The sequence below is a fragment of the Mustela nivalis genome (assembly GCF_964662115.1).
Source record: "Mustela nivalis genome assembly, contig: HAP1_SCAFFOLD_2122, whole genome shotgun sequence".
Taxonomy (NCBI): Eukaryota; Metazoa; Chordata; class Mammalia; order Carnivora; family Mustelidae; genus Mustela; species Mustela nivalis.
The window spans coordinates 50,037-76,517 of NW_028134542.1; the positions used below are offsets into that span (position 1 = coordinate 50,037).

The 26,481-nt window shown below is 44.9% G+C and overlaps 2 protein-coding genes across 2 annotated transcripts in view; one reads left to right on the forward strand and one right to left on the reverse strand.

Moving 5' to 3' along the window:
• Window positions 1–6,866, forward strand: part of ZNF10 (zinc finger protein 10) — a 20,924-nt gene extending 14,058 nt beyond the window's left edge. The window contains exons 4-5 of the mRNA XM_082750955.1: window positions 1–96; window positions 2,906–6,866. Of these exons, the coding sequence (XP_082607081.1) occupies window positions 1–96; window positions 2,906–4,365 (1,556 nt within the window). The 3' untranslated portion in view covers window positions 4,366–6,866. The remainder of the gene's footprint in view (window positions 97–2,905) is intronic.
• LOC309858277 (uncharacterized protein) lies at window positions 4,387–17,456 on the reverse strand (the record flags this gene model as incomplete). Its single annotated transcript, XM_082750954.1, has 5 exons — window positions 4,387–4,503; window positions 8,288–8,335; window positions 12,638–12,870; window positions 13,339–14,265; window positions 17,443–17,456. 4 exons carry the CDS (start codon window positions 17,454–17,456, stop codon window positions 8,325–8,327), a joined length of 1,185 nt encoding a protein of 394 aa, XP_082607080.1. The 3' UTR covers window positions 4,387–4,503; window positions 8,288–8,324.
• Window positions 17,457–26,481: the final 9,025 nt, after the last annotated feature.

Genomic DNA, 26,481 nt, shown 5'->3' on the forward strand with positions numbered 1-26,481 from the left:
GGCATCAGCTTCCTAAACCACACGTGATCCTCCAGTTGGAGAAAGGGGAAGAGCCGTGGCTGGTGGAGAGAGGGATTCACCAGGAGACCCGGGCAGGTGAGCACCAGTCAAGAGACATTCCAGGCAGTGTCCCAGATGAGCTGTTAGGGGCGGGAATCCCTGGCCATAGTGGTCACTAGCTGTGTGCATTTTTGTAGAGAACACTGAGTTTATTTACCTTCCATTTCCCCCGACCAGTCTTTCTGCAGTCATGTCACAGGCCATTTGCATTTGGAGACAAAGATGTGTTCCTCATGAAAATTACCTGTTGATGAGCTTGGTTTCCGCTCTGTTGGTCTTGCTTTCCTGATTCTCACACCTCCATCTCATTCGTCATGCAGTCTTTTCTTTCCTCCTTGCCGGCCTCTTCCCTTTCCTGTGGCCCCTTCCCCGTGGCTTTCTGTTGCTTCCCCCGGTGAGCCATGCAGCCGGGCTTGGTTGTCAGAATCGTGAAGACAGAGTGTAATGGTGCTTGGCAGGTACTGGTGGGAGTGGCCTTACTTTTTAAGAGGTACCAAGTTTCAGTTCTACAGATGAGAAGAGATGCGGGGACAGCTGCACTACCATGTGAATGTGTGGAGTACCCGAAGTATGCCTGAAAAATGGTTAGGATGGGAAATTTTATGTTATGCCTGTTCTATCACAATTTAAAATAGAAAAAAGGGGCACCTGGGTGACTTAGTTGGTTGAATGTCCAACTCTTGATTTTGGCTCAAGTTACGATCTCAGGATTGTGGGATTGACCCCCGTGCCCGGCTCTGTGCTCAGCAGGGAGTCTTCTTAGGATTCTCTCTCTGCCTCTCCGTCTGTCCCCCGCAAATATCTTTCAAAAACATTTAAGATTAGAACAGAAAAAGAGATCAGGCTGGGGAAGAAACTAGTGACTCAGTAATAAAAGAAGATTGGGAATGATGGGGTTCCCACAAAGAAGGCAGGAGTCAGGAGACTGGCACGGGGTCATTGTCAGGTGAGTTACTCTTCTGGTGCTGCTGAGATTAAGTTCCACAAACTGGGTGATATAAGTGTGCCCTCTTAAAGCTCCAGAGGTCACAAGTGTGAGATCAAGGTGTCAGTAGGGCCACACGCCCTCTGCAGCGCCTAGGAGAGGATCCTTCTTGGTCTCTTGTGGCTCTGGGAGTCCTAGGTGTTCTGTGGCTTATGAGCACATCATTCCAGTCAGCCCCCTGCACATGGCTGTCTTCCCGGTGCGTCTTTGTGTTTCCTCTCCTCTTGTAAGGACACCATTCATATTGGATAGGGGGGCCCAGTCTGCACCAGTACTGCTTCATTTAACTGATTACATCTGCAATGATCCTGTTTCCCAATAAGGTTGCTTTCTGAGATCTTGAAGGTCAAAATTCAACCCATACTCCAGGTAAGAATAGAATATCACCTTACTTGTGTAGGGAGTGGTGGTACTTTGTACATAGTGTTTTTCAGAAGTGCCTGGCTGGCTCAGTTGATAGAGCATGCAGCTCTTAATGTCAAGGTTGTGAATTCAAGTCCCATGTCAGGCATATTGATCATTTAAAAAACACGGCCCCCCCCATCCCAGGTTAAGAACCTAACATTTTTGGCTCCTTGGTGGCTCAGTTAGTTAAGCATCTGCCTTCAGTTCAGGTTGTGATCCCAAGGTCCTAGAATGAGTCCTGCATCAGGCTCCCTTACTCTGTGGGGAGCCTGCTTCTCCCTCTCCCTCTGCCTGTTGCCCCTGCCCACTTTTGTGCATGCATGCTCTTTAATAAAAATATTAAGAACCTAACATTTTACCTAAAAGGCATTGAGAGACAAACAAGCTTTTAACTAGGAGAAATAATGTGCAATAATACACACAGATATAAGCAAAAGGGTAGAAAAGTCCAGGAGAATATGAGTTAGGGGTTAGGTTGTGATACAGTATCCTGTGGTATGAGTCCCTATCAGTTGTTAAGTCCTTTTTCTTTTTAAAGATTTTATTTATTTATTTGGATTAGAGAAAGAGAGAATGTGAGTAGGCGAGAGGGCAGAGGGAGAAACAGGCGACTCAGTACGGGGCTCGGGCCTAGGACCCTGAGATCATGACCAAAGCTGAAGGCAGATGCTTAACTGGCTAAGCCACCCAGGGGTCCCAGTTGTTAAGTCTTGATGTCTCACAACAAAGGAATCGAAATACAAGACCAGGAGAATATTAATAATGATTACTGTAGTATTGCTTTGACCATGCATGTGTGAGTCTGCGACGAACTCATATCTTATAATACTTCATAATAATCTTACATCACATATACTGTGTCTCTTGGATTACAGATAAGCAAAGTGATATTTGAAAAGTTTAACAACTTGTCTAAATTCACCACTAGTAGCATTAAAGCTTTAAACTTTAAGTTAAAGCTTTAGAACCTGTATATCCATTTGCTTTTCCAACCTGTTGCACAGCCTTTCTGAGGGGCTCCTGTGCCGGTTATCTGGGCATTATTCTGTAGTCCTTCAGCAGTGTCCAGAACAGGGAGTGTTGGACTCATGGCTTAGGAGTGTGGGATGGGCTGTAGCTGGGAAGAACGCCTGCCAGGAGAAGGACCTGACAACAGGTAGGTCATGAGTAGATCAGATCATGGGAGTGTAGGCCTTTCTGTGGGATGTCCCCGTTGCCCCGCAGCACTGAATGTCTGATCTCATGTGTCCTACCCAGTACTGGGTCTTTGTGCCTCGTTGCTGCTCTTCCACAGCCCAGTGCCTTCCCTGTTTGCTGCTCTTCTCTGCCCTTTCCCACTGTCCGTGAAGGCAGCTCGAGACTTGTTTCCACATCCCACCATGCAGACCTCAGTGTTGTTTTACTGACTCAGAGGTTTCTCTCTCTCTCTCTCTCTCTCCTTTTTTCTTTTTCCAGATTTGGAGACTGCAGTTGAAATTAAATCAATTTCCAGTAAGAGCATTTCTAAAAATAAACAGTCCTGTGGCATTAAAATGGAAGGAATTGCAAAGAATGATCTTTGGTACTTGTCATTAGAAGAAGTCTGGAGATGTGAAGACCAGTTGGACAAGTATCAGGAAAACCAGGAGAGACATTTGAGGCAAGTGGCGTTCACCCAAAAGAAAGTACTTACTCAGGAGAGGGTCTGTGAAAATGGTAAATATGGGGGAAACTGTCTTCTTCCTACTCAGCTGGTACTGAGAGAATATTTCCACAAACATGACTCACATACTAAAAGTTTAAAACAGAATTTAGTTTTTAGCAGTCATCAGGAAAGCTATGCAGGTAGCAGTGAATGTGGTCCAACCTTCTGTCAAAACATTCACCTTATTCAGTTTGCAAGAACCCAGCCAGGAGATAAGTCCTACAAATGCCCTGATCCTGTGAACTCTCTTACCAGTGGTACATCCCTCGGTATATCAAAGGGTGTACATAGGGAGAAACCCTATGAATGTAAGGAGTGTGGAAAATTCTTCAGCTGGCGCTCTAACCTTACCAGGCACCGGCTTATTCATACTGGAGAAAAACCCTATGAGTGTAAAGAATGTGGAAAATCTTTCAGCCGGAGTTCTCACCTCATTGGGCATCAGAAGACGCACACTGGTGAAGAGCCCTATGAATGTAAGGAGTGTGGGAAGTCCTTCAGCTGGTTTTCTCACCTTGTCACGCATCAGAGAACTCACACAGGAGACAAACTCTACACATGTAGCCAGTGTGGGAAATCTTTCGTTCACAGTTCCAGGCTTATTAGGCACCAGAGAACTCATACTGGAGAGAAACCTTATGAATGTCCTGAGTGTGGGAAGTCTTTCAGACAGAGCACGCATCTCATTCTGCATCAGAGAACTCACGTGAGAGTGAGGCCCTATGAATGTGATGAGTGTGGGAAGTCTTACAGCCAGAGATCTCACCTTGTGGTACACCACAGAACTCACACGGGACTGAAGCCCTTCGAGTGTAAAGACTGTGGAAAATGCTTCAGTAGAAGCTCTCACCTGTTCTCCCATCAGAGAACCCACACTGGAGAGAAACCATATGAATGCCACGATTGCGGGAAATCTTTCAGCCAGAGTTCTGCTCTCATTGTGCATCAGAGAATTCATACTGGAGAAAAGCCATATGGGTGTTGCCAGTGTGGGAAAGCCTTCATCCGGAAGAACGACCTTATTAAGCATCAGAGGATTCATGTTGGGGAAGAGACCTATAAGTGTAACCAGTGTGGGATTATCTTCAGCCAGAACTCTCCACTGATCGTACATCAGATAGCCCACACTGGAGAGCAGTTCTCAACATGTAACCAGTGTGGGACAGCGCTCGTCAGTAGCCCTAACCTCGTTCGATACCAGACCAGTCACATTAGAGGAAATGCTTATTAGTATAGCGAATGTGGAGAGTTCTTTACAAAGAGCAATAACTTTATTTTGCATTGGAAACTCTGGAAAGAAGCTGTGTAGACATATCTGTGTAGAAATGCTGTCAGTCTTGTTATCCTTTTGTGCACTTGAGAGCTGGTCCTAGAAGGGGAAATAACCCACAGATTTCATTGTAGTACACAAATACATCAGCCTTTCTTTCCACAAATTCCTACAAAAGCAGTTGTCCTTGGAGCATTCTTGACCAAGCCTTAAAATGCTAAAATCTGAGAGGGAACCATTAATTAAGTGAGTTGTTGAGAGATTAACCAACTTTGTTACCTTCTTCAAAAAGGTAAATCAATGAGTGTTGCTACTGCAATGAATAAAAAAATTGATACACAAAAGTGGAAAAATAGTATTCCAGCCCCCCCCCCCTTTCTTCCTTAATTGTCCTCTTCTGGGACGTTTAGTAGTGTTTACTCTGTTTTATGTGTCTGATTTAAACCACATTTTGGTTAGCAGCAGGGAAAATGTTTATAATGTAAAGCAGAAAAAGAAAACATTCATTAGTAATGGTACTTACTTTAAATATATTTGCATGTGGGCAAGAATTGGAAAAGTATTCATGGATAAATGACCAGAAATGATTTGTTAGGTAATGGGATTGAGTGAGTTTTATAGTTTATTCCATGTCCCTCTGATAATTATTTGAAGATATTTTTGAATAGTAAGAAAAGGATACCCAGCTTCTCTATTCCATCATCAGGGATGCTCAAGAACCCGCTGTTAGCAGCCTTTCCCGTTCTGTGTTATTTTGGGACATAGTTAGAGTTTGTCTCTAACTATTTGTCTCTGAGACAGGGTGCTAAATGCTTCTGGGAATTTAGAAACAGTGATTCTGTGGACATTGGGATCTAGAGGAAGATTAGGTATTTGAGCACACCAGGAAAGGTCCCCGTCTGAGTGGGAGCAGGCACTTGGGCCATACTTAGAGCAGCTATGGTCATGAAATAAACAGCTCTGCCCAAGCCCCTCCTTCCAAGGTGGTCCTTCATCTTTATAAAGGGAGCATAGTGGCTAAATAGCATAAGCTTGAGGTAGACTACCCAAGTTGAAATTTCACCTCTGTCCTTATCTTGCTGAGTGAGCTTGGGCATGCTGCCTAATGTCTCTGTGCCTAACTTACAGAATCTGCTTCTGTAAATTAGGGATATTACTTACCTGGTAGGATGTGGTGGGTATTAAGTGGGTAAGCACATAAGCAGCTTTATGATTTATACATAAGTGCTTTATGATTGCTAGCTATGGTGCTTGGTGTTGTCGTGGCCCAACCGTGGTGTGTGCCATTGAACTTTAACCTGCCTGAGTGTAAGAGCTCGTAGTGCTGGCTTCCCTCCCAGCCACGCTTCCCTCTTATCTCCGTCAGCCCTTAGCCCGAGGAAAGCCCTGCCTGTAGTGGGTGTGTAGACTCATTTCTGAGGAGCAGTAAACAACTTGTAGTATTGTATGCAAAGTCATCTTGTTTGTAGAGAGGTTTTCTTTTCTAGGGAGAGGAGCCTAATCTTCAGATTCTGTGGTAAGTTCATGCTAAAAGTCCCTGCTAAAAAGATTTAGCAAGAGAACTTGTTTAAATTCTTTCTGTAAATGGATCTCCTGTGTGTAGGGACTAGCCATTATCTTCCATTTGCATATAACAGGATATATGTTAGGTACTTAATGATTGAGGGTTGAAAGCTAAATATTTTTGAGAGCAAGAGGACAAAGATCTTGATGCCTGCCTCACAGGAAAGCTCTAGAAATGATTGCTAATGTCATGAGACTTGGGATCCACAGGGAACGTAAGACCATCTAACTCGTACTCTTCATCATACAGTTGAGAAACGGTGAGTTGGCGCAGGTCTTACATTTTGAGTAGTCAGGCCCAGAACTAGACTCTGGTCCCTCAGTTACTACTGCTGTCCTTGGTGCATTTATACCAGTGGCACGTATAATACGCTCCTGTCAGGAGTTTTCATGATAAGCAGCGGTTCTTCATGGGAGTGGAAGAGTAGCCCCTTAGCTTGGTTTCTGTTAACCTGTGGCTCAATTTTCCTCAACTGTGTAATGGAGGTACTTCTAGTACCTACCTCAGAGGGTTGTTGTGTGGATTAAGTGAGATAGTGTGTATAAAGTATTTAAAACAGTGCCTGGCACACAAGTACTGTATGTGTTAGCTACTGCTACTATTACTAACACTAACACACTAAGGAGTGTAGGAAGAGAAATGTCTGTGGATGATCACTGAAATATTACTTATAATAGTCCAGAAATTTGCAGTATAAAATGTACAGTAGCAAAATGGTTATTTATAGCATATCCATTGTCATGGAATATTATGCAGACATCAAAATTATGCAGACAAAGTTAACAGAAATGTTGATGCTATCATGTGTTTTGAAGAAAGCATGATAAATAAGTGTTAATATGGAGTAAACTCAGATGTAAAAATAAATGAATTGTAAATAAATGAATCTTGCTCAAAACTCTTAAGGAAATTTGTCAAAAGATTAACCTACTTTCTTTTCTCTTTCTCCTTCTTTCTTCCTTTCTTTCTTTTTTGTACTTTTCTACTTCTTCCAAAGTCTCCTCAACAAATACATATCACTTCTAGGATCAGGAAAACAGTCTCTTCAGTAAGGAAATATTTTCTCTTCCAAAGTTTTCATATACAGATAAACTACTAGAACCTTAATAAGGGAATTCGACAGCAGATGACTCTGAGGTTGCTGGTGGTCTGGCGTGGGAGAGAACAGACAGCAGCCGGGACCACCAGGAAACCAGCGAGGAGGATCTGTGTCTTGACTGGTGCTGGTTCCATGACTGCCCTTGTCTGTTAAACTCATCACACTATACATTTGAAGTGGATCCAGTTTGTTGTATGTGGCTTTACTTCAGTAAAATTGATTTTTTTGAAAATATTCAGAACAGGAATTTCTGGGAAATCTGAGAAAATCCGCAGCTTCAAGTGAAAGCTAATAACAGTAGTAGTATTTGCTGATTTTATAATTTATCTTCATTTATACACAGCTTAATACAAGTAACCAATCTGCTAAGCCCTTTAATACAATAGATTATTTCCACCTATAGCCCTATGAGTAACATTTTCTCACCCCTATGTTTAAGGAAACTAGAATTTGGAAATTTTAGGTAATTTGCCCCAATTACATAGCTAGCGAAGCTTCATATTAAAAGTAATTAGCAAGTGTGGTGCGGATCTCAAGCAAGGTAGTGTCTGGGGCTTTGTAGAGGATCTTACAAAATTAGCCAGTTCAATATGAAAAATAGGCACCATTGTGATTTATTTTCTCCATAGACAAATTCGCTGAATTAATACCTGCATCATTTTAAGACAGGCACATGACATTATACATGGAGACAGGACATTGAGTGGAAATTAGGATTAGGATCTGAAGGTAAGAAAGTAGATTGCTGTGGAAACGAGTAGTGGCCTCTGAGTTGTATGTACTGTCTTAGTTTTCACATTAATGCCACTTTGAGTTCACAGTGACTGCCCCAAGTTTCACAGTAAGAAGTGGAAGAGCCGAGGTTGAAACCCAGATCCCTTTGGCTCCAGCTCATGCGGTGTTTCCACTACTTGCTGCCTGTACATCTGGCTAAGGGTCCTGGTGCTATCCTGAAGGTAATGGGAAGACACAGGAATTTTAAAGGCCCAGTATTCTCAATCACCACTGTTATAGGCTCACAGGGATTCAAAAAGCATTTTCTTTCTTCCCTTTTTCCTTTTTGTAAACAGATTTCATTCATTGAGAGCAAGCATGTTGTGGGGGGCACAGGAGGAGGAGGAAGAGAGAAAGGGCATCTCAAACAGACTCCCTGACACAGTGTTTGATCTCACGACCCCGAGACTGTGACCTGAGTGGAAACCAAGATCAGCTCAGCTTACCTGATTGAGCCACTCAGGTGCCCCAGAAAGTATTTTCTTAACATTCATCTGTGAATTAAGCATACACTGATCAGTCTGTGGCATTGCCTTTCCTGTTAGACAGCAAAAAGGTGAAAATTGTTTGTTTCGTTAACTTTGCTGTTAAATAAATTGCAAGGTGACCACATGCTCAGTGTCTTGGCAGCTGTATAGGAATTGGTTGAAAGAGAGGGTGTGTGTAAATGGGTGTTGGTTGAGGTTGGCAAGATATCCCAGTAATGACATCAATTTAGGGATGGCAAGGGTCCCTAGATTTGTGGCTTCAGGGAGTTGGAAAGACCCAACTGCTTTCTGCTCTACACATTAGAAATTCAGCCGTTAGCTCTAGATATTTTATTGACAAAGTTCTCTTATCACACAGCCCTGTGAAAAAAGATTTAGGGTGCATTACCTTACAAACAAGCTCTACTGTACCTGTTCTGGATAGAAATTTATGCTCCCAAATTTTCTGTGTTGAAGCCATTCCTGTTACCAGAATGTGGTTTTACATGAAGAAAGGGTCTTCATGGAGGTCATCAAGTTAAGTCATTAGTGAAGCTATAATCCAGTATCAATGGTGCACTTCTATTTAAAAAAGGGGGGGGAACATTTGGATACAGAGATGCATATAAAGGGAAGATGATGTGGGGAGCACAGGTAGAAGGTGGGTCTACAGGTTAAAGGACAGAGGCTGTAACAGATCCTTCCTTGACAGCCCTCAGAAGGAACCAGTCCCTACCAACAACTTGATTTTGGACCTCTAGCCTCCAGAACTTTAAGACAGATATCTGTTGTTGAAGGCCACACTCTGTGGTAGTTTGTTACCGGTGACCTAGGACTGCGACATTGCTTTATTTAAAATTGCAGCCACCCTGCTGGTACTGCTAATTCCTTAATCCTATTTTTTTCATGTTTTCAGTAGTACTCCTTTCCTGTTTATCAACCAATCAATCATCTGTCTTCCCTTACCAAAATAAATGCTTCACAAAGGATCCTAGTAGGTTTTCTTTTTTGAAAGATTTACTTATTTTGGAGACAGCAGGGGTGAGGGGCAGAGGGAGAGAGAGAGAGGTCTTAGTCTCCCTGCAGCGTATGGAGCCCAACGCAGGGCTAGATCTCACCACCCTAAGATGACCTGTGCTGAAGTCAAGGGTTGGACACTGAGCCAATAGAGCCACCCAGATGCCTCAAGGATCCTAGTTTGTCTGTTTTAAAGATTAACTAATTAATTAATTAATTTGAGAGTACATTAGCAGGAGAGGGAGAGAGAATCTTAAGCAGACTCCATGCTGGGCACAGAGCCTAAGCCAGGGCTCAATCTCATGGCCCTGAGATCATGACCTGAGCTGAAATCATAAGCTGGATGCTCAACTGACTGCCACCCAGCTGCCCCTCCCCAAGGATTCTAGTTTTAATTACTGATGTATCCTCTGTGCCTAATACACTAGCTAGCTTGGAGTAGGCATTCAATAAATACTTGTTGAATGAATTGAAGAACTCAACATTCATTCATTGAATCTAGAAAGGGGGAATGCCATAAACTTATGGCCAACCAATATGTAAACATACACAGTTCTAGCCAAGAAGGAGAGAGGATAGTTACCGGACAGTGAAGCAACCGTGTTTGCCACATGGAGATGACACCCTAATAGATCATAATTTGTTATAAAGGGTTTTACATGAAACTCAGTAATTGAAGCTTAAAATATGCATGCAAGACCAAAGGAATAAAAGTAACAATTTTAAGAACAACAAAAAAGGGGCGCCTGGGTGGCTCAGTGGGTTAAATCCTCTGCCTTCGGCTCAGGTCATGATCCCAAGTCCTGGGATCGAGCCCCACATCGGGCTCTCTGCTCAGCAGGGAGCCTGCTTCCTCCTCTCTCTCTCCACCTACTTGCGATCTCTGTCTGTCAAATAAATAAATAAAAAATCTTTAAAAAAAAAAAAAAGAACAACAAAAAAGATTTTGATCTACTACTTATCAAGGCTTACTCTAATAGAATAAGAAGACTGGTGCACCGGCATGGTGGTGACCAGGAATCAGTGCAATGGACATAGGACAAATGGCCTTCTGTCTACTTTTTTTTTTTTTTTTTAAAGATTTTATTTATTTATTTAACAGAGAGAAATCACAAGTAGGCAGAGAGGCAGGCAGAGAGAGAGGAGGAAGCAGGCTCCCTGCTGAGCAGAGAGCCCGATGCGGGACTCGATCCCAGGACCCTGAGATCATGACCTGAGCCGAAGGCAGCGGCTTAACCACTGAGCCACCCAGGCACCCTTCTGTCTACTTTTGTAATTAAAAGTTTTACTGGAACATGGCCAGGCTCATTCATACATGTGTTATCTGTGGCTGCTTTTGTGTTACAATGGCAAGGTTCAGTAATTGGTGCACAAAATCTAAAATATTTACTCACTGTTATTAGATGAGTTATCTCCCTCCCCACATTCCTATGCTGGAAGTCCTAATCCCCAGTAACTCAGAATGTTGACTGGGGTCTTTCAAGTTTAAACATTCCAAGTTAAAATAATGATACTGGGTGGGTGCTAATCCAGTCTGACTATTGTCCTTTTAGGAGCTGGGGACAGGCACACACACACAGAGGGACAACCATGTGGGGACATGGGGATATGAGAAGAGGAATTAGAAGAAACCAACTCTCTGACACCTTGATCTCTGACTTCCAGCCTCTAGAACCGTGAGGAAATAAATCTGTTGTTCAAGCTACCCAGTCTGTGGTACTGTATCATCATCATACTAATACACCGGACTTTCACAGAAAAAGTTTGCACACCCCCATTGTAGGCACCTCAATGTAGTTCCATTGTAGTGGAATGAAATAAAGACTAGAGACAGACCCACATACACATGGTAGGCAAAATAACGGCTCCTGAAAGATGTCCCCATCCTAATCCTAGAATCTCTGAATATATTACATGGCAAAGGAGAATGAAGTATGCCAATCCAGAATTATCCAAATATCGCCCATGTAATCCACACATGCTCTAAAGCGGAAGAGGGAGACCAAGGAGGCCAGAGAGAGGTGGACAGTACTTAACTCTGTAGCTGGTTTTGGATGCAGAGGAAATGGGCCATGATCCAAGAAATGCATGTGGCCTCTAAAATCTGGAAAAGGCAAGGGAAAGAATCCTTTCCCAAGAGCCGCCAGGAATGAAGGATCCCTGCCAACACTTTTGAATTAGCCCAGTAAGACTTGTGTGGAACTTTTGGCCTACAGAACAGTAAGATACATTTGTATCGTTTTAAGCCACCAAGTTTGTGGTAGCCTGTTACAGAAGCATAGAAAGTTAATAGCATATGAGTAGTATATGATTGAAATTATTTTAACCAGTCAGTAGTGGGCAAAAGATGACAACTCTCCATTTCAGTGTAAAACTTTTAGACTCTTCCTTTCCACATTTAGTATTTAGGATTTATTTCACTTTATGAAGTCCTTGATAGAGCAGTAAAAGTATCAAATCAACCCAAGTACTTATCTTTTTACTATCTGTGCAACAGACACTCTGACTCCATACTGAAGTTCCATAGTTATCTCCAGAAAAAGCACTTGTGTGGTTGTTTGATTTGGGGGCTTCACCTTGCTAAAAAGGGACTGAAGACAAGGCACTCATGGATGTGGCAGACATGGTCTCAAAAATTGAGTGAGCTTGTCATTTCAAGGGAAACAAATGACCGTATTTATTTATTGACAACCTAAAATTCAAGTTTTCTAGGTGTGGAGCCTAAGGCAGGGCTTGAAATCAGGACCTTGAGATCAAAACCTGAATTGAGATCAAAAGCCCATTGGACTGCTGCCCAGGTGCCTGCCAAAAACAGCATTTTCACATTAAGAGTACGATTTTGGGAAACTTGTGTCTGCCACTGATTCTCACAGTTTTCCAATACTTAAGATCAATGACAATATTAAATAGGATTTTTCATATTGTAAAGCGAAATGTGTCATTTGGAATATCTGCGTAAGTCAGTGAACTGATATTTACACACGACTAATTCATGATAGTAGAGAAGCATGATAATAAAACTATCTGAAGTGCAAGACAGTTTTAAAAAATTTTCAGTGTAACAGGATTCCTTGTTTTTGCACCACACCCAGTGCTCCATGCAATCCGTGCCGTCTCTAATACCCAGCACTTGGTTCCCCCAACCTCCCACCCCCTGCCCCTTCAAAGCCCTCAGATTGTTTTTCAGAGTCCATATTCTCTCATGGTTCACTTCCCCTTCCAATTTCCCCCAACTTCCTTCTCCTCTCATTCTCCCCATGTCCTCCATGTTATTCCTCATGCTCCACACATAAGTGAGACCATATAACTGACTCTCTGCTTGACTTATTTCACTCAGCAGAATCTCTTCCCGTCTCCTCCATGTTGCTACAATGTTCGATGTTCGTCCTTTCTGATGGAGGCATCGTACTCCATAGTGTATATGGACCACATCTTCCTTATCCATTCGTCCGTTGAAGGGCATCTTGGTTCTTTCCACAGTTTGGCCACCGTGGCCATTGCTGCTAGGAACATTGGGGTACAGATGGCCCTTCTTTTCACTGCATCTGTATCCAGACAAACATTTTAATGTAACGGAGTGGAAGTTCACCTATCTGGTTTCAGACTTACACTGCAACTAAAGTATCCCTTGTTTAGTTGCTTTGAGAGGCAGAGAGAGGAGGAAGCAGGCTCCCTCCCAACCAGAGAGTCCGATGCGCGGCTCGATCCCAGGACCCTGAGATCACGACCTGAGCCGAAGGCAGAGGCTTAACCCACTGAGCCACCCAGGCGCCCCTATTTATTATTTTTTTTAACTAATATTCATTAAAGTGTCATTTATGTTAACATGTCATTATGAATTTCTGAGTTTTTATCATGTAAATCTGGACATTCCCCATTTCGGGAAAGTGGAGAATGAAAAACATTTAAAAATTTTTTTCATCTTTTATTAACATGTACCGTATTATTAGCCCCAGGGGTACGGGTTTACACCGTTCACAGCACTGCCCCAGCACATACCCCAGCGTCCGCACCTCCGAGGATACCACTCCCGCCTACTGCTGCCCACGACTGCAGTTCCCCGCCGCCCCGAGAGACCCCGCACCGCGTCCACGGCCGGACACCGACGACCCGAGCTTCTCTCCGCAGCCTTCCAGGCGCCCGCGGCCCTCCCACGGCGCCCGACCCACCCCGAGGCCCGGCGCGCTCCCGCAGGGACTTCTGGGAGTTGTAGTTCTCCGCCCTGCGGTCGCACCGACCGACGCGTTTCCGGCGCGTCCCTCACGGCCGCCGCGGGCTGGGCCCGGCCCGGAGAACCCGGTTTCGCGGTGACCCGAGCGGAAGGTGGCTGAGCTCGTCTGCCTCGACAGCCGTGGCCGAAGCACCCGCGGCCGGCGCCGCCCACTCGAAGGGAGGCCCGAGCCGATGGGGCTGCCGAGCCGCGAGGTCGAGGCGGCCGGTGCCCCGCGTGCCCCGGCCGGCGGCTGAGGGGTCGCTGCAGCGTCAGGGCGGCCGGACGGTAGCAGCGCCTCCGACCTCGCGGGCCCCTGCGCAGACGGGGAGCGGTGTCCGGCCCGATCGCGCAGGTGCCGGGAAGGGGCGGCGTGGGGACGGCGGGCCCCGGGGCCGCGACCGGGGCGGCGTCTCCGCGGGGCGCCCTCCGTGGGGGCGGGAGGCGGTCCCCGGCGCGGGGCGCGAGCGGCGCGGACGCCGCCTCCTTCACGCGTCTTGCCCCTCCGGCAGCCCCGGGGTCCTGCCGCCGCCCGCGGGACGCGTCGACCGGCCGTGGGCATGGCCACCCGGGTGCGGACAGCGGCCATCTGGGTGAGTAGCGCTTCTCTCCGTTCTGAGAAGCTCTCCCTGAGCCCCCGGCGGACCCGGTCCGTGGGCCGCGCGGGGGAGTCTCGCGCGCGCCCCCGCTGCCCACGGCGCGCCCCCGCTGCCCGCGGCGCCTCGAGACTCTCCCGAGAGCGTGTTTGTTCGAGGCCGGAAGGACCCTACCCTCAGCTTTCCGTCTCTCTCCGGCCAGCTCTGGCCCCTACTCTCTCTCGCCGTCTCTTTCTCAGCGCGTCGGACCTCATTGGGAAATCAGGTCCTCGTGTGTCCCCTGTTCAGCAGCGTGTAGGGTCTTGTGCTTGCAGGGCCCGGGGGCAGGTGCTCAGAGCGCAGAGATCAGTTGTTCCTGCCCTTGTTTTGTGAGAGCGGAGGTCTGGTGGGGCCGGTGCACCAGGAAGCCCGTAGGGACAATGACGGTAGGTACCCAGAGCAGGCCGCCGAAGGACATGGGGACGCACGGCACAGGGTCCGTTCGGGAGACGAGGGTCCTCCAAGAAAGGCTTGGCGAGGAATAAGACTCTTAACTGAGGTTTGGAAGGTGAGTGTGAATGAGGGACGGAAGGTCAGTCTGGGAAAAGGAAGCAACGTGCAAATCTGCGAGGCTTGAAGTGCCCTGGTCTGTTGGTGAACTTCGATCATTTTAGGGTTGCTGAAATGTGGAGGGTGAAGGTGTGTAGGTGACGGTGGGGTGCATGTTGAGAAAGGAGGCCACAGCCACAGGCTGACCAGATCATCGCGGGGTTTGAGGATTACCTTAAGAACTTGGATTTTAGGGGCGCCTGGGTGGCTCAGTGGGTTGGGCCGCTGCCTTCGGCTCAGGTCATGATCTCACGGTCCTGGGATGGAGTCCCGCATCGGGCTCTCTGCTCAGCAGGAGCCTGCTTCCTCCTCTCTCTCTCTCTCTGCCTACTTGTGATCTCTCTCTGTCAAAAAAAAAAAGAATAAAATCTTAAAAAAAAAATGTACAACTTGGTCACCTTTAGTATTTAGAGTTGTACACGGGTCACCGCTAATTCTAAACATTACGGTCGCTCCAGTGAGAAACCGTCCCCATCTGCAGTCCCTCCCTCTTCCCCCTTTTCCTTGGCAACCATTAATCTACTTTGTGTTTTTCTGAATTTACCAATTTCATAGAGTTACACCGTATGTGGCCTTTTCTGTCTGGCCTCTTTGGGCATGATGTTTTCAAGGGTTGCTTTGCGTTGGTTTCTGCCTGTCAGGCGTGACGCTAGCGAGTAGGTTGGCCTGCGGCCCTCCCTGGGCCCATGTGAGCGTCCAGACATTTCCAACTGGAGGCAGAGTTGCGGCTGGACTGCGTTTGAGGTTCGTCCTATGATGGCAAGACGCTTCATCAGCAACCGCCAGGGAATGTCGGAAAAACAAGGTTTAGTAAGCCCTGGAGGGCATGTGGTATGCCAGACAGCAAGGTCGTTGGGCAGGGAAGGGTGCACTCAAGCTTGTGCCTTTATTGAGGTTGAGGGTGGGGTGCCTTGTGTTTTGCAGGTTCACTTTTTATTGGTGAATTTAAAATATAAGGGTGGGAATTAGGGCACAGACAGGGAAAACCAGGGTCCCTCAGTCGAGCAGTTATCTAGGTCATCCAGCGCTTTCCAAAAGGGGGATGTCATTGGGAGGGGCGGCCCTGTTCTTTGCCTTTTGGTGTAGCCGGCGATGTGTTGGTCCAAGATGAGTGTCTTCAGACTGGATGGCTTGACAATGAAAAGCTCGCCTCAGACACTTAAATTACGGTCAAAAAAGCTAATTGCTGGGCGCTTCCTCTCCAAGGGTTCATCAGTGTGGTACCGTTTATCAGCACTTAATTCCTCGGTGTGGCTCAGTGGCCTCTGCTGGTGAGGCCACATCTCGTGTATCCGATCATCCATTGGTGGACATCTGGGTGGTTCCCAATACTGAGCTGCCGCTACAAACATCGGTGTACATGTGTACAACTTACTGTTGCATCTTTTTTGTCATGTGCTAGGTATCTTGTTTTTATTTTATGAAGTGATCGTTTTAATTCCAGTGTGGTGACCGTGCAGTGTCGTGTTGGTTTCGGGCGAGCCGGGTGCTGATGCAGCGCTGCCACACATCACCGCGCGCTCCTCGTCCTCTGACCTGGGTCACCGCCCCCTCTGCTGACCCTGTGCTCTCTGTAGCTAAGACACTCTTTCTTGGCTTGTCTCTCTCTTTTTTTTTCCTTTTGTTTGGTTTCTTCAATTCCACATATGACAGAGATCATACGGTATTCGTCTGTCTCTGCCTTATTTCACTGAGCGTCATCCTTTCCAGCTTCGTCTGTCTCATTGCACAGGGCACGATCTCATTCTTTTTGCCTTTTTTTTTTTTTTTTTAAGATTTTACTTGTTTATCTGACAGACAGAGATCACAAGCAGGCAGAGAAGCAGGCAGAGAGAGGGGGAGGGAAGCAGGCTCCCTGCTGAGCAGAGAGCCCGATGTGGGGCTCAAACCCAGGACGTTGAGATCAGGCATGACCCGAGCTGAAGGCAGAGGCTTAGCCCACTGAGCCACGCAGGCGCCCGATTTCATTCTTTTTGATGGCTGATTAATAGTCCCGTGTGCGTGCATGCGTGCGTGCGTGTGTGTACACCGTATCTTTATCCGTTCATCGGTGATTTTTTTTTTTTTAAATCATGAATGTCTGTTATACTCTGTGAAATGCTTTTTCTGCATCTGTGGAAATGATCATATGGTTTTTATGCTTTCTGTTGTTGATGCAATCTTTCGTGTTGATTGATGATTGATTTGTGAATATGGAACCACCCAGGAATAAATCCCACTTGATCGAAGTGAATGATGTTTTTAGAGTATTGTTGGATTTGGTTTGCCGATATTTTGTTGAGGATTTTTGCATCTGTATTCATCAGAGATACTGGCCTGTAGTTCCTGTTTTTTTTTTTTTTTAAGATTTTATTTATGTATTTGAGAGAGAGAGAGCACAAGCAGGCAGAGCGAAAGAGTGAGAAACAGGCTTTCCTCTGAGCAGGGGCCTGACGTGGGGCTTGATCTCAGGACTCTGGGATCATGACCTGAGCCAAAGACAGATGCTTAACAGATTGAGCCACTCAGGTGCCCCAAGTTCCTCTTATTTTGTAGTGTCTTTATTTGGTTTTGGGATCAGGATAATGCAGCCCTCATAGAATCAGTTTGGAAGTTTTCGTTCTTCCCTTTTTTGGAATACTTGGAGAAGAATGGATGTTAACTCCCCTTCAAATGTTTGGTAGAACTTAACCCGTGAGGCTGCCCGTGAGGTGACTTCTGTGCGTTGGGAGTTTTTTGCTTACTGATTCAGTGTCATCGCCGGGAATCGGTCTGTTCAGATTCTCTGTGTCTTCCTGATTCAGTTTGGGAGGTTGTATGTCTCTAGGGTTTTATCCATTTCTTCCCGGTTGTCCAGTTTGTTGGGACAATGTTCATATTCACGTATTCATAGTATTCTCTTATGAGCCTTTGTATTTCTGTAGTATTACTTATTAGTTCCCCTTTCTTTTCTAATTTTATTTGAAGCCTCTCTATGTCTCTCTGTCTCTCTCTGTCGCTCTTGGTGAGTCTAGTGAAAAGTTCATCAATTTGGTTGATCTTTTCAAAGAACCAGCTTCTTGTCTCACTGGTCTGTTCCATTGTTTGTTTTAGTTTCTCTTACATTTATTTCAGCTCTGATCTTTATTATTTCCTTCCTTCTCCTGGTTTTGGGTTTTGTTTGTTCTTTTTCTGGTTCCTTTAGGTGTATGGTTGGTAGGTTGAGATTTTTCTTGTTTCTTGAGGTGGGCCTGTATTGTTATGAACGTTTCTCTTAAAACATTCCAGACATTTGGGACTACCGTGTTTTTTCTACATGTGTTTTCTTGATTTTTTCTTTGATTTCCTGGGCGACATATTCATCGTTTGGTAATATGTTACTTAACCTCTATATATTTGTGTTTTTTTCCAAATTTTTTTCTTGGTTGATTCTTAGTTTCATAGCATTGTGTCAGAAAAGATGCTTGGAATGACTTCAGTCTTTTGGAGTTTGTTGAGATTTGTTTTATGGCCTAATGTGTGATCTGCTCGGGAGACTGTTCCATGTGTATGTGAAAAGAGTGTGTATCTGCTGTTTATGAGGGGATGTGATGAATGTATCTGTTAAATCCAGATATCTTCATTCTTAATAATGGTAATAGAACTGTCATATCCTACAATGTCCATAGAATGGTTTTTAAGATTTATTTTATTTTTTTTTTAAAGATTTTATTTATTTACTTGACAGAGCAAGATCACAAGTAGGAAGAGAGAGAGAAGAGGAAGCAGAGAGCCAAGCAGAGAGCCTGATGCGGGACTTGATCCCAGGACCCTGAGATCATGACCCGAGCTGAAGGCAGAGGCTTTAACCCACTGAGCCACCCAGGCGCCCCATAGAATGGTTTTAAAATTATAATTTGTTTTTACTAACAAGGATGCTGAATGAAGTTCAGTTTGTCTTGGTAGCTCATTTTATCTAAAGATCAGTTAGAAAAATTATCCTTTTGTAGTTTTGTTTTCAGTTTGATAAATACATATTTGTTGACACTTACTTGCAGCTGTAAGGACTGCCCTCCCTCTTTCTGATTATGTAAGATATTTATACATGATTCACAAGTGGAAACTGACTTGCTGTTATCCCTTCTGCCCCGTTCCGTCCCTCCTGCAGAAGTCTCCATTTTTACTGTTCCACTTCATCTTCTCAGTGCTTCTTTTGCAGACAGAAACAAACTCGTACTTCAGTGCTGCGCCGTATCAGGAAGCCCTTTATTTGGCCTCTAGCCTCTGCTTCCTTCAGCATGCCTGGTCTTCTAATGCATTTCTTTCACATTCACGTATTTTGTGGTAATTTCTGGAATAGGATCTCAGTGCTCCCTCTTACTGTCTGGTACCCTTTCTCCTTTCTCTGTCCGTTCCCTCTAGTCACCTGGACCTCTCCTCTCTCCGCCCCTCCTTCCCCCTCCCCTCCCTTCCTCTCCCCTCCTCTGTCATTCCTCTCACTACCTTAATCTTCCGTGTTGAGCAATTGGGGCATGATTTTTAGCACTTTTCCCTCAGAGCGAAGATCTTTGTGTCTGGAGAGGACTGTTTGCCGGTCATTTTTCAAATTCCCATGTGCTTAGGTGGCGGCAGTGCATCAGGTCACTTAGTGACTTCGGGATTGTCTTCCGATTGGGGGCACGCAGTATCGGTGACTTTGGGGATCTGCGGTGTGTGGCCCATCAGAATCTTCCCTCATCGTTCACTCTTCTCTCCTGGGATCTGTCCTGTGCTCTGAGGTCACCTCTGCCTCTATCCTGATGTTTGTGCGGAGACGTTGTCACCTAGACTGTGTTGGTTTGGTGTGGACGTCTGCGGGCTTTTTCCTGTACCACTGTGATTGGGCTCATCTGCATTCATTGGGCATTTTTGGAAGAATAAAAAACTGCGCTGCTCTACCTGGTGCCACCCTGTGCTGGTGTTCTCACTGCAGCAAACAGTAAGACTCCGCGGAGAGAGGAAGTGACTTGTTGATGGGCATTTAAATAATGAGGGAAGAGACTCTAAGGCAGTGTGGCTCATTTGAAATCTGTGGCTTGCATACGCCCGGCCTAAGTGCCCTTGTTGCGCTCTATTTGAGTGACCGCCTGCGGTTGTTCAGCTCCTAGGCTGGCTGGTGCAGCTTCGGGGCTCCTGAGCATCTGTGTGCAGAAGCGGGGCGGGGGCTGTCGTCACTGCACTGGGGTTCCGCCCCACAGTGACGCCAGCCGGCCTCCTGCGAGTGTGTTCTCCGGCACAGGAGACTGAGGTTGGGGCCCAGGGGAGTTCTGGTCGTTAACGTGAGTTTGCTCTTGTGCCCACAGGTCCCACCTCTCCAGGAACAAGAGAGTTCACGCCTCAGAGCGGGAGAGCTGCAGGGTCAGGACGCCGTCCTGGGTCAAGGGACCCCTGACCACCGGCCTCTCCCTGGAGGACCCTGGCAAAGACACAAGAATCATAGGACAGAGCAGGTTCTAGAGTGGCTGTTTATTTCCCAGGAGCAGCCAAAAACCACCCAGTCTCGGGTGAGTTGTTTGCTTATTTATTCCTGCTTTTCTTTAGTTCTCTCTCGGTCTGTGTAAGGTCCCTATCTGTCTTTATTTACATATTTTCTGATTTCCTGTAGTCTATTTCGATCCCCCCCCAACTACTTTGTTTTCCATGGATTTCTTTTGTTTGTATGTGTTCACAAAATATGTACTGTTATTGCTATAGATGCATTTTTAGTTTATGTTAATGGTGTGACACCTGTATCTTTTTTTTTAATTTTAAGATTTTATTTATTTATTTGTCAGAGAGAGAGAAAGATAACACAAGCAGGGGTAGCGGCAGAGGGAGAAGCAGGCTCCCTGGCTCTGTCCCAGGACCCTGGGGTCACGAGCTGAGCCAAAGGCAAACACTTAACCTGCTGAGCCACCCGGCTGTGGCAGGTTTGTCTCTGTTTACTGTTTCTGTTCCTCAGTAAGCACTTTGTTTCATTAAATACCCGTCGGCTTCTATTTACAACTCATGCTAGGAGAACAGTGTTTGCGTGTTCTGCTTGCTTTAAGTTCTTGGCCAGCAATTTCTATTGTTAGTCTTTTGCATTTGAGCCATTGTTGTGGTTGTGTGGTGGTGGTGTCTCTTTGTGGGTTTAATTTGCATTTCCTGCTAGCTGAAGAGAATGAATACCTTTTGTCGTGTTTATTTGACATCTAGTTGCCTTTGGTTTTTCTGTCTTTTTCTTACTGGTTTACATGGATTTTTTGTGTTCTGGAAGCTTGTTAGAAATGTAGAATATTGGAGCGCCTGGGTGGCTCAGTCAGTAAGGGGCTGGGTATGGCTCAGGTCATGATCCCCGAGTCGTGGGATCCAGCCCCGCATCGGGCTCCCTGCTCCGCAGGAAGCCTGCTCCTCCCTCTCCCAGTTCCCCTGCTTGTGTTCCCTCTCGCTGTGTCTCTGTCTGTCATATAAATAAATAAAATCTTTAAAAAAAAAAAGGAAAGAAATGCAGAATACCATGTCCCACCTCAATACTGTTGTTTTTTTTTTAAGATTTTTTTTTTTTAATTTGACAGAGAGAGAGAGATCACAAGTAGGCAGAGAGGCAGGCAGAGACGGGGGGGGGGGGGGGGGAAGGTGGGGGTGGGGGGGGGGAAGCAGGATCCCCACCGAGCAGAGAGCCTGATGTGGGGCTCGATCCCAGGACCCCAGGATCATGACCTGAGCTGAAAGCAGAGGCTTTAACCCACTGAGCCACCCAGGAGCCCCGACTTTTCATTTTCACAGGATTCAGTGATTCATGCACATGGAAGTTCAAAACTTACTTGATACCAAATCCATTTTCAAATTTTACTCAGGGTGCTTCTTTTACCTCTAATACTGTGTTACAAAAATCTTCAAACAGAGGGCAAGGTTGAAAGGATGTCGGCGGACCTCTGTGTACCCGACCCCCGGAATCTGCCATTGACATTGTCCTGTACTTGCGCTGTCACAGTATCTGCCTTTGTCTCTGTCTCTCTTTGCATCCTTGAAGCCATCTTATTTTTGGTGCATTTCTTAATATATTTCAAATATCTTCATGCTTCATCTAAATATTTCAGTATGAATAGCACTAACTCTTGTTCAATATTTTTTTGTTTTGCTTCCCTTTTCATTCTGTTAGTGCTCTTTTGATGAACAGATATTTCTCATTTTAACTTATTCTGATTTATATAATTTTTATTGTTTGTGCTTTTTGTGTCCAGTTTATTTTTATTTTATTTTATTTTTTTTATTTTTTAAAGATTTTGTTTATTTATTTGACAGGCAGAGATCACAAGCAGGCTGAGAGGCAGGCAGAGAGAGAGAAGGAGGAAGCAGGCTCCCCGCCGAGCAGAGAGCCCGATGCGGAGCTCGATCCCAGGACCCTGGGATCATGACCTGAGCCAAAGGCAGAGGCTTTAACCCACTGAGCCACCCAGGCGCCCCTTGTGTCCAGTTTAAGTGCTTTTCTCTAATCTGAAGCTCAGGAGGATGTTTTTCTTTGTTATTATTTTACCTTTCACATTGAGATTTATAATATATCTAGATTGAATTTTTATGTTGGTGTGGGTACAAGTCAAGATGTATTTTTTTCACAGAGCTGTCCACCTGTCCTGATTCCAGTGGAGCGATTGGTTTCTGCCTCTGGCCCGGCAGTGCCGGCTTTGTCACGTGTCAGGCGTCCATGCGTGTGGTGTGGTTTCCTAACTCTTTCTTCCGTTCCGTCGGTGTCACGGGCGTGCTGTGAGGGTGCATGAGCTGCGTCTGGTGTCTTCAGTTACAAAACAAGGTTAACAAAACTGTGAAGCAATTCAGGATTTCAAACTCAATGCCATTTCACTTATTGTGGCTTCGGACACATCACACAGAGCAAAGCTTCGTACAAAGTCCCGCAACAAACAAGAGGTACCAAGGGGTAGGAGCTGAACAAACCAAATGCGAAGTGTGTCCATGAGTGTCCATGAGTTGGGCTGAGGACACAGTCTAGTCTGGTCGCTCTTGCCACGTGCTTCTCACTGTTCAAGCTGTGGGGAGGCTCTTCTGCTCAGAGGTCACTTGGGCAGAGCCTGCGGCGGCAGTCGCCTTTCTGATACCTTTGGATTGAATGAGTCAGTATCTGAGGACTCTGATGGTGTATGGCAAAATCTCCCCTTGTCAAAGCAGTTTAATCAGGGGTGCCCAGGTGGCTCAGCAGGTTAAGTGACTCAGGTTTGGCTCAGGTCACAATCTCAGGGTGGTGGGATCGAGCCCTGCGTCAGGCTCCACACTCAGCTCGGAAGCTGCTTAAGATTCTCTCTCCCTCCCGTGCCCCTCCCTCTGCTCTGTGCTCTTTCTCGCTCTCGAATATGTATTATGAATCGTTAAGGGAGTTTAATCAGTCTTAGACCTCTGCAGGCCTCTTCTTGTTCTGGTTTTTGGTTCTGGACGCTGGTTTCCGTGATAACCGGTCTTCCCGGCAGTGCCCTTGGCTGCTTGTGTTGCCATTGGACACGAGTGACCCCACCGTGCTCTCCGCACTTGGTCTGCTTTTCTGGCCTTGTGCCGGCCTCACGGTCTTTATTTATAGTAAGCCTTGATATCCATGTGATTCCAGTTTTTGGTGATTACAAATGCTGTCCTCATTCATCAATGGGTTTTTAAAATTTCATTATTTGAAAAATTATTTTTATTAACATAGAATGTATTATTTGCCCAGGGTACAGGTCTGTGAGTCATCAGACTTACACACTTCACAGCACTCATCGTAGCACATACCCTCCCCAGTGTCCGGTCATATGGGTTTTTATGTAAGCATGAGTTTTCCCACCAGCTGGGTAAATACCTAAGAGCTTGATTGCTGGGTTGTATGGTAACCGTGTATTTATCTTTGTAAAAAACTGTCTGCCAAAGTGGCTGTGCGATTCTGTGCTCTTAGCAGCAGTGAATGAGGGTTCCTGTTGCTCCTTGTCCTGGCCAGTGCTTGGTGTTGTCATGTCCATAAAACTTGTCATACTCGTACATGTGAAGTGGTATTACATTGTGGGTTTAAATTGCATTTCCCTATACCTAGTATTATTGAGTATCTTTAATATTTTGCTCTCTGAATATCTTTGGTGAAGTATCTGTTCTGTGCCTGATCTTTTCCCCAGTTTTTACTTGGGTTGTTTTCTTGCCATTGATTTTGAAGAGTTCTTTACCTATTTGAGATTCAAGTCTTTCATCAAAAAAGTATGTGTAAATGTTTTCTCCCAGTCTCTGGCTTGTCTTTTCATTTTTGTAACACTGACTTTCACAGACCAAGTATTTTGATTTTGATAAATTCTGTTTTCTCGATTTTATTTTTTAGAATGGATTGAGTTTATATCTGAAATCTCATTGCCGGGCACCTGTTTGACTCAGTTGGTGGAACATGCAACTCTTGATCTCTGGGTCATGAATTTAAGCCCCACACTGGGAGTGAAGCCTGCTGAACAAAATGAATAAATAAAAATAAAATCTTATTACCCAAATCAAAGTACACAAATTTTCTCTTGTATTTCTCTAGACTTTTATAGTTTTAGCTTTTACATTTAAGTCTACGACCCATTTAAAAAAATTTTTTTTTAAATTTATTTTCAGCATAACAGTATTCATTGTTTTTGCACCACACCCAGTGCTCCATGCAATCCGTGCCCTCTCCAATACCCACCACCTGGTTCCCCCAACCTCCCACCCCCAACCCCTTCAAAACCCCTGACCCATTTTTAGTTAAATTTTGTATAGGGTTGGGTTATGTGTTGAGGTTTACTTTCTAAAAATTTTAAAAATGATTTCATTCATTTATTTGACAGGGAATGAGCACAAGTAGGGGGAGTCGCGGGCAGAGGGTGAGGCAGAAGCAGGCTCCCCGCTGAGCAAGGAGCCCCATGCAGGGCTCGATCCCAGGACCCCGGGGATCATGATCTGAGCCAAAGGCAGACTTTTTTTTTAAAGATTTATTTATTTATTTTATTTGACAGAGATTTTCCTCTATACATTGAATTGCTTTTATGTCTTTGTTTAAAAACAAAAACAAAAATCAGGAGACAAGCTTTGTATGGGTCTATTTCTTTCTTTTTTTTTTTTTAAAGATTTTATTTATTTATTTGAGAGACAGAGATCACAAGCAGGCAGAGAGACAGGCACAGAGAGAGGAGGAAGCAGGCTCCTTGCTGAGTAGGGAGCCCGATGCGGGGCTCGATCCTAGGACCCTGGAGTCATGACCTGAGCCGAAGGCAGAGGCTTTAACCCACTGAGCCACCCAGGCACCCCTGTATGGGTCTATTTCTAAGCTCCGCTTGCTGTTTCATTCATCTTGTGTCTGATCTTTCACCAGCATCACACTGTCTGGAGGTTACAGGAAATCTTAAAATGGGCTACAGGGATACTTCATCTTTATTCTCCAGAATTATTTTGGCTGATTTTTTCCCTCTGCCTTTCCATGTTAACTATAAAAGAGCTTGTGGATAGCTGCAGAAAGCCTTGCTAAGATTTTAGGGTTTGTTTTTACGTATGATACTAGGTAAGGATCCAACTGCATTTCATTCTTGTTGTGGGTACTGCGTTTTCCTTCCCCATCGTGTCGTGCTGGCACCATTTTGAAATCACTTCACCATTGAATAATTATGGATGTGAAAACTACAATCACCATTCTGACGAGGGGCTTTATTTTTTATTATCCGTATTAACTGTTGAGTAAAATATTTTTAAAAAAGTCATTTGATCATATATGCATGGGTTTATTTCTGGGTTCTCTATTCTATTCCATCGATCTGTGTTTCAGTCTTTGTGCCAGTATTACTTTGCTGTCATTACTGGAGCTTTGTCGTAAGTGTTGAAATAGGGAAACGTGAGTCCTTCAGCTTTGTTCTTTTTCTATATTGTTTTAGCTGTTCAGGGTTCCTTGAGATTCCATATGAGTTTTAGGATGGGCTTTTCTATTTCTGCAAAAAAAATTGTCGGTGGGATTTTGACAGGGATTATACTAATATGTAGATCACTGTGAGTAGTATTGACATCTTAATGATAAGCCTTCCAGTCCATGAACATTTATTTATATCATTTAGAATTTCTTTGAGCAAAGTTTTCTAGTTTTCTTCTTCCTTTTTTTTTTTTAAAGATTATTTATTTACTTATTTGACAGAGAGAGAGAGAGATCACAAGTAGGCAGAGAGGCAGGCAGAGAAAGAGAGAGGGGGAAGCAGGCTCCATGTGGGACTAGAGAGCCTAATGCTGGGCTCAATCCTAGGCCCCTGAGACCATGACCTGAGCCGAAGGCTCAGGCTTATTAACCCACTGAGCCATCCAGGTGCCCTCTAGTTTTCATTCTGTGTCATTTACTTCCTTGGATACACATTTATTCTGTTTGATGCTTTTATAAATGGAATTGTTTTCATAATTTTGCTTTTCAGAATGATCATTGTTCAAGTGTAGAAAGGCAACTGATTTTTGACATTGTATGCTGCTACTTTGCTGAATTCATTTGTGTGTGTTTAATCTTTAAAGTTTTCTACATATAGGATCATATCATCTGTGAACAGAGATAATTTTGCTTCTTCTTTTCCAGTTTGTAAGACTTATTTTTTTTCCTTGCCAGATGGCTCTGGCTAGAACTTTCAGTTCTATGTTGAATAGAAGTGGTGAAAGCCAGCATTCCTGCTGTGTTCCTTCTCTTAGAGGAACAGCGTTCAGTCTTTTGCCATTGAGAATGACATTTGACTTTTGTTTCTTGGGAGTTGTTTTTTTTTTTAAAGATTTTATTTATTCATCAGAGAGAGAGAGGGAGAGAGAGTGAGCACAGGCAGACG